General features: G+C 26.2%; 1 protein-coding gene across 1 annotated transcript; it reads right to left on the bottom strand.

Moving 5' to 3' along the window:
* Positions 1-3,679: 3,679 nt before the first annotated feature.
* ABCD (ATP binding cassette subfamily D) lies at positions 3,680-10,047 on the bottom strand. Its single transcript, XM_015319415.2, has 8 exons — positions 8,412-10,047; positions 7,223-7,461; positions 6,377-6,757; positions 6,213-6,307; positions 5,933-6,119; positions 5,765-5,862; positions 4,463-5,152; positions 3,680-4,163 (listed from the first exon to the last, which is right to left on the bottom strand). Exons 1-8 carry the CDS (start codon positions 9,077-9,079, stop codon positions 4,116-4,118), a joined length of 2,406 nt encoding a protein of 801 aa, XP_015174901.1. The 5' UTR covers positions 9,080-10,047; the 3' UTR covers positions 3,680-4,115.
* Between the last annotated feature and the right edge of the window lie 6,592 nt (positions 10,048-16,639).

Consider the following 16,639-nt stretch of genomic DNA (forward strand, 5'->3'; position numbering starts at 1 on the left):
TTGTTGTTTGCACCTGTGTTTGCTCGCACCTGAAATGAAAAAAAAAACGATTCAATTAATACCGGTACTACTGTTCAAAACCACAAATACGATCAACCTTGCTTGATTAATCACACGTGTATGTATATAAGTATTTGTATGATGTGTTGATCATGTGATATGTAGGATAAGCATACATTTAAAATTGACCACAATAATTCTTCTTTTATTTTTTTCTTGGTGTTCATTTTCTACGTGAAAATAACCCGAACAATATCTTAGAACTCCTTAGGGATGAACGATTAATGACAAGAAGATGATCAGATCTAAAATCATGATCCATGAAAGAGATTTGATTCGCCAGGTCTTTTATTTGTGACGCGTATTGAGTGATTAGATAGTGAGATGAGATGACAGTAACTTTGTTCTCAGTAACATCCTTCCTAGGATAATCCCAGTTTAGCACGATAGACTATTCCTCAGAGATGATGATGATTATTGTCTCCTGAACACTACTACAATACTACCACACTACTATTGTTATTACTATTACTACAATTACAACTATATATATATATATGATTTCATATGTATATATTTAATAACTTGTGTAATGATTATGATCGTCTTTTAAACATTATCACAGTAAAAATACTAATACATAATATATAATTACGTATATATGTATTTAATTATTTGTGTAATGATTTTGATAACCACTTTCTGAATACTATCATAATATTCTTACTATTACTACTATAACTTCAAGATATACATATAAGGACATATGTATATGTTCTAAATTACTTGTGCAATATGATGATATATGTCATCCGTTTGCTTACGTATTTCACCTCCTTCTTCTTCTCCTGTTTTGGGGATAAGTGAGCTCATATCTAACCGAGATAGAATCAATAAAAATATGTTTACGTTCTCTTTTAACGATATTCTTTTAGTCTTTTGATTAATTAGGCTAACAATAAAAGAAAAATTTCGTCTGTTTGCATATTTTAAATTTGTGTGTGTATGTGATTTCAGTTTTCTAATAAATAATGTAAATTTGAGATTATATTATATTTGTTTGAACGCAAGAAAGTATTCGGTTAAAGAAGATATCATTATACAATTTATATATTTAATTATAATATTTCATATATTATGATACTATATATAATACTCAAACATCGTTTAACACAACAACAATAATTATACCAATAAATTTAAAACTATACTAAATTTTCTTTTATATTATTGTAAATATAATTTATATATATATTTTTTTTTAACAAAACAAAAGATTTAGCCATTAATAATTAAATTCCAATCAATTTTCATTATATTTATCATTCTTCACATACACTTAACAGAAAGCAAATAATCAAATTGCAGTAATTAAATTCACAAATCAATTTTTATTATACTTATTATTCCTCTTAAACATACATATATATATATATATACATATATATATATATATATATATATATATATATATATATATATATATATTTATCTTTCTCTCTCTTTTTCTCTGTCTCTTTTTCATATTAACGTTAGATATATTATAAGAACGTTGTAATGGTTGTTGTCAAGCCGGCTGGCACGCGCCGTTCGTCCTCGTGTGTAATTCAATCGGCTATTTTGTCGGCTCAAAGAAGATGAGACTTCTCGTTTAAAACTGAGCTCTGGGATATAAGAGGGGGTTGAAGGAGAAGGAGGATGGTTACAAGGGATAACAGAGGGGATGGTAGGGTGAAGGAGGTGTGTCGAAGTGGCATATCAGCCACTCGAAAAGGCTTAATTCACACAAGGAACTACGAAAAACAGGACATTTCAGTTTACCGAACTCCGTTGCTAATCATCCCCCTTTTTTCGTTTAATACCATCACTTTATTTTCTTAGCCGGACGACTATAGTCCCATAGGCAGATGGGTTTTTATATACGTCTCATCCTTGTTCCTTTCTTTTTTTTTCTTCTTATTATTATTCTTCATACGTTCTTGCTTATCCTCGTTCCTCTCCTTCGTTTCTCTTCCTTTCCATCCCTCTCTTTCTTTCGTCTTTTAAAAATACGCGAGTAACTTGATCTATCTTTAACGTTAACCCTCTAACGTCAACTAATTGTCACTCTTTCTTCCGAATCGTTTTTATTATTTCCATGAACTTTTTTTATTCGAATCGTTCGATTTTCATTTGTCGTTTTTTCTTTTTTGACATTTTGAAATTTTTATTTGATACAATTTTTTACATTGCTTCATTTTATTTGCTTGAAAATTAAATAACATTGAATATTTTAGGAAACCTTATAGATATATATATTGTAAAATTGCAGAAACCATAAGAGAAAAAAAAATAAAAGAAGAGGGAAAAAAAAGTAACATATTTTGAACAAATAGACGAATGAATGTCACGTACATATATCAAATTCTTGTGTCCACTCACCGATTTGTAATTTTTGTCATTTTACTCTACAACGAGAAATATGATCAGAATCAATGGAAATGGGGTTAGAGGGATGATGATGATGATAATGATGATGATGATGATGATGAGGTTGAAACGGTGAAGATTTTAACAATAACAAAGAATATAAAAATAAAGCAAGAATAAAAAAAATAGTCAAACATTGAGTTCTTGCATATTATTCACAATTTTACATTTCCTCGTTCTAATTTTTATTGAAAATTAATGATTAGAATTAATCGGGGATTGTCAGATAAGGAGGGTAAATGGGGGGAGGGGGTTGTAGAAATAATAAAAAATCTATTGTTGACGAAGTTAGTAAGATGATGGTATTCATTTCTCTCATCGATACTAATAACGACCCGGAATTGCTTTAGAGCATTAGTTCCGACAACGAAGAGAGGCATACAATCCCTCCCAAGATGGCTGCTGCCGGGCGTATCGACGTTTGGCGTTTAGAGGGTTTCTCAGAGGTAAGCTCATCGGAAATTGTAAGTCTTCCCTCCCTTGGAATCAACCCTGCCTCTTTTTCAGGCCCTTCAAAACAAAGAAGCGCGAGTGTAATTAAATTTTTTTCTCTTCTACAAATTAATAGTCCATCTTTCTCTTTCTCCTCTTTCTCTCTGTTTCTCTCTCTCTCTCTCTCTCTCTCTTTGCTTTTCTTCTTCCTCCTCCTCCTTCTTCTTCTATTTCTATCTTTAATTTTTTTTCTTTTACTATTTTCATCTTCTACTTGACATTTTTTTATCTCGACAATTTCTTCAGATTGTTTTGCATCAAAGTTTAATCGATCGATTTTGTTCATACTTTATTGCAATTATTATTTTGTTTTTCTTTCTATTTAAATTTGTTTGCGCATAGATTTTACCAATTTAAATTAGAAGCTTTGTTATGCAATCGTTTGGGATTTGTATTGTACGAAAGTGTGTTAACTTATTTGATTTTTCTTTCGACATATGTAGAAAAATAATTTCTATTATATTTCAAAGATATTTTGTTTGACTTTTGTAATTGCTGTTGCATTAGTGCTGAACATGATCAATTTCAATTGTTTATTTCTATCCTTTAACCAATACTTCATTATGTTTATTTTTAATTAATTTTTTGTTCATTTAATTTAAATTAAAACTTTTTATCGAAGTTATTATATTCAACGTCACTCATTAGTGACAATTATCATATTTGATAATTCATATTAATTATCTTTTAATTACAACAAAGATAAAATTATTACTCATTGTGTATAAGCAATTATTTTTATTCGAAATAAATAATCAAGTATCTAATACAAACAATAGAATTAGCATAAAGTCTCGTACATAAGCGTCTTTGGGATAAAGGCACTTCGACATAGCAAACAGATTTTTTTTATTTTATTATCTAACAACATATGTAGATTTATATATATATATATATATATAATAATATCGAACCGCCAAATAACATACACGAATATTGTAATTAACTAGATAACAGATATTCTACAGATATTTCTTGAAATGTACTATGGAAATCAGATGAATTATACGTTATACAAAAATATTAAGTATTATATATTAATTTTTGTACAATATGCACAATCTAATATATATATATATATATATATATATATTAGGTATAAGAAAATATATGAATTTTTCCTAAAACTATTTGTTGTTTAATTAATAACGTTTTCAGCTTATTCCAACGTAAGTGTCCTCTGTATGCGTTTCGTGAAGTTCCTATATAAAAATAAAAAGAACAAATCAAAATATTATACTAATGATAATTACATAAATAAAAAAAAGTAATGAAATATACAGAGCATGAGTCAAAAATTCTTGAGTAATTAAAATTAAAAATCAATTACTCATTTTTAAAACTCTCTTGCATTATGATTTTGAATTTTTCTAATACTCAAAATTAAAATGAACCGAAGATAAATATGAAAATAGTTTTTTAAAATAACAATTATAGAACAAATTTATGACCCTCTTCATCTTGTATAAGAACAAAAGAAAAAATAAAATATAATACGAACGTGAAACATTTGATAATGGCTGCCCTTGATATTATCGTTCAATTGATTATCATTTTGTTTGTTCTGATTAAGATTAGGATTTAATAAATTAAGGTTGTCCTCGTTCAATGGTCCAAACGTCCATCCACCTTCTCCATCGAATCGTAATACTAATTTATGATACTTAGCTAAAGAGGATAGCCGATGGGTGATAGTTAACAATGTGATTCCACGTTTTTTAGCAGTCTCATACATAACACCTTCTGCTTCGATACTAACAGCACTAGTACATTCATCTAACAATGCATATTGTGGGGCATGATAAAATAATCTAGTTATAGCAAGTCTTTGTTTTTCACCACCCGACAATGTCGAATCCCAATCACCGAAGGCATTTAATCCATCAGGTTCTCTTTCAACCAAACCTTTCAAATCAACTTCATCTAATAATTTTAAAAGTTCCTCGTCCGAACAATCTTCTGTTTCCGATTCGGCAGGATATATAATCTGATCTCTTAAACAGCCTACCGTCATATAAGGTTTCTGTGGTATATAAAATAAGGAAGGCCTTCCGCTTCTAACCGAATAACTTTCGGCTGGTCTAATCAATGTACCACCATAAATTGGCCATAGACCAGAAATTATTCGGAATAGCGAACTTTTTCCACAACCGTTAGGTCCCGTTATCAATAGATGATCACCCGGTCGTATCTGTAATTATTACTCATTATCAATAATATTCTTAAATTATAATTAATTTTATATCAATGATTATAAATGTGGTCTTACAAGGGAAGGCTCAAGTTTATAAGTAAGATAATTTTACGCTTTCTTGGAAAGAATTAAGTTATAGTCTTATTACTTGGACCGTGTATAATTCTGGTGGACACCTACAACTGTGTAGAATTAAAAAATAATTCAGTATCCTGTCAACTGAAGTGTTCCCTTGTTAATTATATTCACTCAACAATCTTATAACACCCTTTTCAGATAGGGTGATATTCAATTTGGACAATCCTCATACTGCACAAATGTTTTTATGTTATATAGTAAGATTTCGATTAACCAAAGTTTTAATTATATTGGGAGTTTCGATTATACGTTGTCTTCTAGTCGTTAACAAATGTTTCAATTAAGAAGGCTTTTATAATACTAGAGAACTCATATATTCACATCATTTGTCTCTCCGATTACGCTGATTAAATCAACAAAATCAACATCATACTATACATACTGCACTTCGTGTTTTTTAAATAATTCAAGTGACTTACAATTAGACCACTTTTATAATGATTAATTGAATTATTGTTTTTTTTTACTTACTGTCATTGTTAAACTGGAGACTATGATTTCACAGTTAGGCGTTACTATTGGTACATTTATCAGACTTATACTACCATCTTTACTTTCTCTGACGATTCCTATGAATAAATTTATTTATGTTATGGGTCTATAATTAATTACTATAAACATAAAATTATATTTATGTACCTTTTATAACGGGATGACCATCCTTAAATTCGATAGTCATTCGATCGGAATGTGAAGTAGTTCCATTGTTCGTTCTTATCGAACCATTAACAAGTACGTTCCTTTGATACTTGCAAAGTGCAGCGTCTTTAAATACTTCAAACATTTGATTAACACGTTCCGCATAACCGGCCAAGGCAATTAATTCCTAAAAATATCAAATTAACAAATAAATAAAATCCAAAGATCAATCAAAAATTATAAAATCTTGTTTAACATTAAAGCAACATTAATGATATACTTTATAAGAAACCATAAGCCTTTCCACGGCATCCGCGCCAGACAATAACAAATTTTTCGATGTTGTCAGATATCTAGTTCTCTCACTCACAGCACCTAATAATTATTAAAACAATAATTATTAAATAATTTCATTTTCTTATAAATAAATGAAAAATCATGTACCATCTTCGTTATCTTTGATTCCGCTTTTTTGTGACAAGCTACCGGAATTGTAGAGAAGTGGTAACGCGATCAGGAGTAGTCCGGTTCCTGACCAAAGGTATTTCATAAGAAATTGTTCCAACATAACGTACCACAACTTCTTAGCTAAGATTCTTCTCAAGTGATTTACGAGAGACTTATATGCGGTAGTAAGATAACGGTGTTCGGTTTGGTGACCTCCATAGAAAGCAATTTCTTCGGCATGAGCACTAATACGTGCATGAGCTTCTCGCAAACGACCACGTCTAGTAGCCTCCTCTGCTACTAACTGACCGAAACGAGGGGAGGCAAGACGCAACACTTGTCCGGTCAAGGTGATTACTACCAATGCTAACAACGGCCCTAAAGTATTGAATAAAAATACAAAAATTTACTATATTAATTTAACGATATTTTCTCCCAATTTTATTTTGCCTACATAATTAATTCTATATAAAATAATATATATATACTGTAAAATATATTAGTACGGTATAATTCAGAGCTACTCAAATTTTTCCTCTTGGCAACCCCCTTTAACCGAACAAATATTTTTACAATCTTGAATATTAACTCTACATTATCATAAACTCATGGACAAACTATACGTTTAATATTGCTAGACTGGTTTATAATTAACTTTTTATAAAATTATTGGCTTTTGGTTTACTTTCTGTGACCTTATATGGGGTCTACAACTCATAACTCACACTTTTATTAATGCTGGCATACTTAATATATATATATATATATATTTTTTTTTTCACGATTTCAGGAAAAAAATATGTTTTACAATATTCTTTCGTAACGATTTGATGGTAATCTTACCAGGTATAGTCCTTGCTCCCATATTCATCGAAAATGATATAAGTGCGACTCCCACTAAAGCGCAATCTAACAAAGGCTTCGTTAAACTCGAATATAAATGAGCAATGGAGCTTGCTAATTCGGATAAATCATCAGTCAGTCTTTGTTCAAGTCCACCTAGTCTTGTGTCCAGAGCTGTTACTCTATAGTAGGTTTGTTGACTCAGGTACATTTTGTAAGCATGTTCAACCAATCTTTCCCTATATTCAAATTAAAATTTAAATAAGAATATACAAATAATCACACAAATCAATTTAACATCAAATATTTTTAAATGAATCGATAATCATGAAAGTGGGGTCTAATAAAAAAATTCATTTTATTTCATTGTAAATGTACAATATGTTCCAGAATAATTTAGAAATATTTTAACAAGTAATTTTAACGCAATTAAATAATTAAACAAAAAAATTCGTTCATACGTATATCCAAGTTTTGATATTGTATTCGAGTTATATAAACGAATATTAGAATTTCTACGAAATCCTATCCGCTTGCTTTCATAAAAGTTCTTTGTGATGACTTCTTAACATCTGAATAGAAGTCTGTAGATGTCTTACCAATGACTGTCTTCTTACTCTTTCAATATCTCCAGATGATACATGAATTTGTTCAAACCTTTTATTCAATTCTTTTTCGCGACGAGTTTCGATGCGGTCAATGACCATCGTATATTTACGTTCATTCGATAACAAATAATGACGAACAAAACCTACTTTAAAATGCGTAAGAAAAAAGGCAAAGTATGACTAGCATTAATATTTTTTAAAATTACTTTAATGGGCTGACCATTAATATAGAAATATTTCAACGATTATTCTGGTATTACCATGCATATTTCGTTTCTGATATATTATAGTATATTTAAACAAAAAATTGAATTTAATAAGTTAATTTTTTTTACGTAAAATAGACAAAAAAGAAAAAGAAAGAAGTATGTTGTATATTATTTAAAATTACAACAATTCTTTGTGTAAATAATGACAACAAAAATACGTATTTCATATCTCGATGATTCTAATAATTGAACGAAATTTGATGACTATCGATTCAATCATAATGACGATAAAATGAATACTATTACTATTTTTGTTGTTATTATTAATAAATATATATATATATATTTATATATATCAATATTAGAACTTACCGAAAATTAAGAGCCAAACGACCCTCCAAGTATCTAATAGCCGAATTTACAAATGTAGCTGGGAATGCAATGGCGAACCATCTTGCCATCATAAAAAAGAAACCACGAATGTCCTTCAAAACGATTCTCTTGACAATCTGTCCTTCAAGAGTAGCTACATAAACGGAGAGAAAAGTACGAGCTAGTAATGTGAGAGTAGCACAAGCTAAAAGACCAGATTCTTTCGATCTCCAACTTGGCACCATGATCCTTAACAAGGTTATCAAATGTTTTAGAAATGCACGATCCAAACCAATGATTTTTTCTTTCATCTTTTTATTATTCTTATCATTTTTCTCCTTTTCTGTTTCTTTATTATCTTCTTTTTCTTTGTTGGATTCGATATTATCATCATCATCATCCCGATGATTTTTATTACAATTTTGATCTCTCGAATGTTTCCGATCTTTCCCGCGTTTTTTCGAATCGTTCCTAGATCTTTCATCCTCGTCTTTCTTTAGTTCACTCGCCGGCCGGTGGCGCTGACGAACTTTATCAAGTAGAAAAGGATAACCAATTTTGAGGAAATAAAGAACGGTGACGACACCGGCTATACTATGAGTCAGATGTTCCTGACGAATGCCGTATTTGACAGACGTTTTATCGATTAATTTTGAAAATATCGACATACTGAACTTTACCTATAAATCTATTTTATCTATTTATCAATCCAATCTTGCACTCACACTTTTGTCTGATCCTAACTATTTTCTCTCTCTCTCTCTCTCTCTCTCTCTCTCTCCGTCTCTCTCTTTTTCTGTCTATTTATTGTAAAAAAAATAAAAATAGGTAAACTTCATTTGGATCTTTGTCTAAAATTTATATATTTATACATGCATAAACATAGGCATATAAATATATATATATATATATGTATATGTATATAAATATATAAATAGCAAGTGTTTTTAAAAACAACCGTGACTACTATAATCAACAGAGTAATTCATTGCGCGTGCGCGCGTGCTGTTTTTGCGCGTTCCTTCTCTTCTTTGTATGCGTTGCTAACTTTTAGTATTGTCTCAACTTCAAGTACTCTCTTTCTCTCTCTTTCTCTCTCTTTCTTCTCTCTTTGTGTCTCTTATTCTCTCTTTTGATTCTTTGTCCGTATCCAACACCTTTTTGATAGAACGATTAGGTCGTAGTATTTGTCTAATCACCGATATAACTAATTATCAATGATTACAAATAATTTTTATATGTTTTTTAAAATTGAACACAGCACTTCTCAGAAAAAGCAAAATAGTTGTACGAGATCCACATAGATCGGCAACCAGCTGACGACTGGCTTAGCTGAGTGAACTCTACTAGCCTGTTCCCTGTTCTCTTACTCTTTCTCTCTCTCTTCCCCCTTCTCTCTCTTACTTATTTACTTGCTTGCTTTTTCTTTCTCTTTCTTGCTTCTTGCCACTCTTCCCTCTTCCTCCTCTCCAAAGAGGACCCTCTTACCGCTCAAGTCCCTCTTCACTCATACACTTTCTTGTTTAGATACATACACTTATCTACGTAGACACGTGTATTTGTAAGCCCTCTAACAATAAATTTTATCTACTCTCAGAACGAACTGAATTAGAATCATTTATTATATATTATTATAATATAATATCTTCTCTTTTATCGTTTCTATATGCATATTAAAATTGTTTATACTTGTGTATATGTACATGTATACTTTTCAATGTTTGAGTGTATATATTATAAGTTCTTGTGTTGATCATCTTTGTTTTCTTCTATTACAAATACATTTGCGTTAATAGTGTTATTATGTTTATTTGATGTTTTTCTATTCTAATCATTGTCTCTAAGAATTATATTATATATCACTTATTTCAATTCATGATCATTCCCATTTTATTACTAATCTGTATATATATTTTGTATTTTTTTATGAATTATTTATATGATCGATTAAAAGAACATGATTTTCATCTCGTTCATATATATAATTTTTTTTTTATGATTGGATTGTGTGCTACCAGATGAATTCGATTTATGTTGAAAACGAATTGGATTTTGAACCCATTGGTCATTTATTAAGTAATGCTTTTATCTCATCCGTTATTATTTTTTTATATGTATATTTTTATACTTATTTATAGATAATTTTATAGATATAATTATTTATATGATCAATTATAAAGATTGCTGACAATTTTTATTTGGTTCACACACACACACACACACACACACACACACAAATATAATTAATTTTAGAATCTGATTGATACAGTTAATAAAATTGATATCAAGGTAAAAAATAATATTTTGAAATATTATCTTGTTTACATATTATTATGTATTTGTACATTTGACAATGAGATTAGATTCTAGTTCTATTTAGATCTGTTCTTTCAATGACTTTTTTTATTATTCGTTTTTGTTTTAAACTTGTTTTGCAAAGTCATACTTTCGTAATATTGTTGCAAACAATATGACATAATTTAAGAATAAATATTGTTTTTTAAAAATACTAATTAAAAAATAAACAACAAAAAGTAGCTTAAATTTCTTAACAATTATAAAATTATTGTTCAATTAAAAAAAATGTTATATAATAAAAACGATGATTGTATAATAAAAAAAGAAATAGTTTAACAATTATTCAATTATTGAAGCTTATTAAATATATTATTATTAAAGCTTATTAATTATTAAATTATCAAGCTTAAATTTCTTAACAATTATAAAATTATTGTTCAATTAAAAAAAATTTTATAATAAAAACGCGATGATTGCATAATATAAAGAAATAGTTTAACAATTATTAAATTATTGAATTTTTAAATTATTATTAGATCATTATATACATTCTTTCAATTATTACGTAAAAAAATTCTTTGTCTGGATGATAGCTATAATTACTTTTTTTTCTCTTTATCATTTTGTTATTCTAAATAGAGTATTATTAAGAAAATAATTTCTACAAAAAACGAGGTTAAATTTTTATTAACGAGTAATATACATATAAGAGTATTATCTATAATTTCGACTAGCTTCGTTATTATAGTTACTTTAAAAAAAAAAAAAAGTAATAACTATGTTAAATACGTAATATGCTAAATAAGTCTTCAATTTCGATAATTATTTCCGTATATATTTCATAGATAATAAATTGTAAATATTATTAATCTTATCTTATTCTGCAGAAATTCAGGACTATAAATAGTAAAAAAAAATAAAATAAAATAATACAAATTATTAGTAATGCAATAATAAAAATAATCAAATTAATCGAATTACATTTTCATGAATAAAAACAAGAAGTGTATAAAAATATAAAATATTTTTCAATTTGAAGGTTTAAAAAGTACAATTTAATTATTAATAAAAATTAATATGCTCATTTTATTTTCATATGAATGTTATTTTAGTGTGGATTAATGTGATTTCTATTTCATATTGTTTAATTAAATAATATAATGATGCAGATAGATTTTAAGATTTGTTAAACAACTGCAAAGAAAATGAACCCTTCAAAATTGTAAAATAAAGAATAATAAAAATAACAAAAATTAATAATAATAATTTTATTCTAATCAGTTAAATGAATTGTTTTTAATTTGAATTTTATTATAATATTTTCTTCAATCATTAATTATAAATTTTATTTATTATTTATATATGTAATTTTTTTTCTAAGAGAAATAAACTTTGTCTATTTATTTCTCAACGTCATGTGTGTTAAAAGCAATTGAAAGTAATAATGAATACTGAGATAAAGATATCTTTTCTCTGAAAGAGATGAAAAGAAAATGATAAAAAATAAAGAAAAAAAGACATATATAATTAAATTCGACGGTATTAATACGAAAGATTTGCTTCTTTATAAACGTGGTAAACATTAACACATGTATGTGAAATAAATATCAAGAATAAAAAAATTAAATGAGTAACGAGTTTTTTTAACAAACATTTCATTACCTGTCACCTTACAGATATATCTTTTAATAATAATAATAAGCGGTTTTCTTATATTACAATTAATTTAAACACATAGAAACACTAACCTACATTTTGAAAATGATAAAAAATAAACTATGTAAATTTTTTTAAAAAAATTAAAAAACAAAACACAACATTAGAAAAATAATTTCAATTCTATCGCTGTCTGACGTGTTAATAAGCCGTCATTTAAAAAGGAAATTATTTTTTTTAAAACAATTTGAAACAATTGCCTTCATATTTGCTTTAATTTATTTGGGTACTTTTCTGTTCGACTGATTGCGAGAAATTGAATGCTAATAACGTAAAAATTTTTACGTGTAAACGTAAAAAAAAATATATATTTTGTAAACATATCAAACTGCTAGATATAAAAATACTGCTGAAATATTCCACGTAAACATTCCTTTTACGGACCGGTGAAAAACCGAGTCAATCCATTTTGTTTATAAGTGCTAAACGAGGAGAGATTAATTATTGAAAAAATTAGTGATGTTACTTCGAACTGAAATAAAACTTACTATAATGTTCATTTTTAATATTCATTTACATTCTTAGCAATAAATAAAGAATTATACAAAACTAGTGGTTATTGGTTCAGTTATGCCCTTTTTACTGTATATATATATAGTATTATATATAGTAATATATATATAATATATTACTATTAACACATTCGCGACCGGTATATTTTTTCCTTTTTTAATACTGAGTACCGTCAAAAAATATGAATTATTTAAATTTTCATTTAAATAATAAAATATAATTATTTAAATGTTATACAAATTTATTTATATTAAATTTATAAAATTTAAAAGGACGTTAATTTCACGTCAGCGGTCGCGAATGTGTTAATATATGATTATATTAATTATAATATATAATACCATTAATAAATATAATTACATATTAATATATTAGGTTGAGTCATAAATAACTTCCATTTTTTATGAAACAAAGAATGGCGTTTCTACGACTGATAAGTGCAAGACACCTTTCATGGAGTTTTTTTGCACTCTTTGCAATTGTTGATCGTATCTATTGGATTTTGCTCCAATGTTACCTTTAAAAGGTTCATCAAAGTCGGAAATACGTCCTTCACACGGTTCATCTTTTAAGATCGTATCTTCAGAAGGGAATTTTACAAAGCAATTTCTGATTGCCCTATCAGTTATCAGTCCTGCACTGTACACGCTGCATATTTTTTCAATTGCCACCTTAGTGCTATTGCCTTTTTTCAATTCCTAAAGCATTACATGTCAAATATGCACTTTTTACTATCCATTTCAGTGGGTTAAGAAAAACGGTTAAATGTAACATTGACTGCATAAAAAAGTTAACAGAAGACTAACTGAATCCTCATCTATATAGTGATATCGAGATATCGAAAAGAAATATGTATATTGTATATATAAAAGATTATTATGCAGTTTATGAAAAAACCAATAGGTGTAGGATTAATAAAAAAAAAAAATTTATTGGAGGCATGGAACCATTTTATATGTAAATAACACATATTTATTCATATATTATCTTTCTGACTAAAAAAATAAGCTAAAGAAAAAGAATGATTTTTATTCGTGAATGTTTTTTGTTTTTTTTCCAAACAAGAATAAGATGTTTAAGAATAACGAGAAAATAATTTACAAATTAATCTAACAATTAAAAATTAATTAAACAAAAATACGAAATGACTCGTTCTGTTGACTTGGTTTTATTTCGAAAGTTGCCTAAATTCATGTTAAATATGTTGACCGTAATAACATATACAACTGGAAGTTAACTGTCATAAAAAATAAAAAACATATTACGCGGAAAAAAGAAAAAATTAACTTAGGTCATTATCAAGATAAACGACTCACTCAATTATCTATTGAAAAAAAAAAATCAATTTAAAATTAGAAATACAATAAAAAAAAAAAGATATAATCGTTGGCAATCAAGTTACTATTGCTTTGGTATTGAAAGTAAAAAGGGTAAAAAAAGAATCAAAAGAGAGAGAGAGAGAGAGAGATAAAAAAATAGTTGTAACTTTTAAAACCGGAATATGTGTGTGAGTACTGTTTATTAGATACGTTTGAATAGATGAAAGGTCAGATCTCGTTTTATCTTCTTTTTTTTTTTTTTCTTCCCAAGTATCTTTCGTAAATCTTACGTAAGTATATGCAAAGTCACGATGATATAGTCTTTTATGCAAATGTTCATTAATAAAGAGATAAAGATTTAAAAAACCAGAAAACAAAAAAACATAACGGAGAAGAAATACAAAAAATTAAATAAATAGTACAATTAAAGATCGAGATATTAAAAAAAAATGTAATACAATCTTTTAATGAATGATTATTATTCATGTCAAATATATTCATTCAATAAATAATATTATAAATATATAATATTAATATTAATTAATAATATATATAATTAAAATAATTATTTATGTATAATTAAATATTTATATTTTAATTTTAATGAAAATTAAAATTTTGATTAAAATTTAATATTTATATTTTAATTTTTTTAATAATTATTTATATATAATTAATATTATATATAATATTAATTAAATTAATATATAATTAATAATTTTTTGTATATAATTATATTTTATATATAAAAAAAAATTTAATATGTAAAAAGAGATTTAATGTCTTTTTAATATTAAATACACATGTATTCAATATTTTTCAATATTTTGTGCTATTAGGGTAATCACACAGTATCTAATATAGGGGGGGGAAATATTACCATCACAAATAGGGAAAGTGGTATTATCCGTTTTTATTTTCTCCTTATACTTACTCTCTTATTAGTCTCACTCATTCTTTCATTCTTTTATTTCTTTCTTTATTTCTCTTGTATCCATACGACTGCATGTTCCTTTCGTATTTTGTATGGGAGAACAGAGAAAGTAAAGTTTATCCCCCCATCTGTTGTGCGTTGTAGTAGCTTTCTTTATCCGAAACTGTTCTCTCTCACTTTCCTTTTCTTTTAAATATATAACTTTGTATTTCTTTATTACGTATGTATATAACGTGTATATATGTACATGTGTATATCTGTTATATTTGATGGAGTGTATGTTTACCTCTATGGTTACTTTTAATTTTTTTATAATTAAAAAGAATTATTATATTTTTTTTTTTTTTTTTTTTTTTATTAAAGCAAGTGTATCATCATTTGGTTTTTATTTGTAATATTATATTATTTTGTTTATATTTATATTTTTTTTTTACAAACAAATCATATCTATTATTAGATGCTCTTTTAAAATCTCTAATAATAATAATTTTCTCGAATTGAATTAATTGATTTTAAAAAATATACTTATAATTATCTTTATCTAATTCATCAGAGAAATATTTTCAACTTTGCTGTATCAATTTTTTTTTTTTTTTTTTTTTTTTTTTAATGATATACAAATAAAATAAAAAAATTAAAAAATATTTAAAAGATACTTTTTTTCTGATTCTGTTTGATCGGATTATGTTAACATAATAATAATAATAATAATAATAATAATAATAATAATAATAATAATAATAATAATAATAATAATAATAATAATAATAATAATAATAATAATAATTTGAAAAATAATGAATATAAAATTATTAAAAATAAATCATTGATTTTTATGACAACATCCAAAGATGATTTTTTAACAAGGAAATAAACAAAATAATAAGAATACATTGAAAGGATTTTAACCGTCATTCGATTCGTGTTAATAATGTGAGGAAATTTCCATAAGTTGGATTAAAAAGACAGAATTATTTACAAATATAATATGGCAAGTTGTTGCGATATAAACAGAAAGAAAAAATAGGATGATCAAAGAAAAAGTAGCATATGAATATTAAATTGATGCGATTCGATATTCGATACACTTTTTCTTTCTATTATGAAATGTGATGATGTAATAATTAATAATGATAATAATAATAACAATAATAATAGCAAAAGAAAACAAAATATGACCGATAATTATATTTATATTTATTTATTATATTAATATACTATTAATATAATAATAATTAACAAATATTATTATAATTATAATTATAATAATAATATAATAAATTAAATATTTATTGATTTATTATATTAATTATAATTATATTTATATTTATATATAATTATTAATTCTTTATACATTTTCTTGATATATATATATATATATATATATATATATATATATATATATATTTGTTCTTTTACGAAAAAATATATTTTATTATTTCTATAAT

Source organism: Polistes dominula, unplaced genomic scaffold (assembly GCF_049000335.1).
Source record: "Polistes dominula isolate Pdom_NZ unplaced genomic scaffold, Pdom_raw_medaka contig_24, whole genome shotgun sequence".
Taxonomy (NCBI): Eukaryota; Metazoa; Arthropoda; class Insecta; order Hymenoptera; family Vespidae; genus Polistes; species Polistes dominula.

Bases quoted from the DNA above. Each gene is read 5' to 3' on its own strand.
- ABCD (XM_015319415.2), bottom strand. From the start codon at position 9,079: ATGTCGATATTTTCAAAATTAATCGATAAAACGTCTGTCAAATACGGC. The intron at 6,758-7,222 runs GTAAGATTACCA...TCAATACTTTAG, and splicing joins GGGAGCAAGGACTATACCTG to GGCCGTTGTTAGCATTGGTA. The intron at 6,308-6,376 runs GTACATGATTTT...AATAATTATTAG, and splicing joins AATCAAAGATAACGAAGATG to GTGCTGTGAGTGAGAGAACT.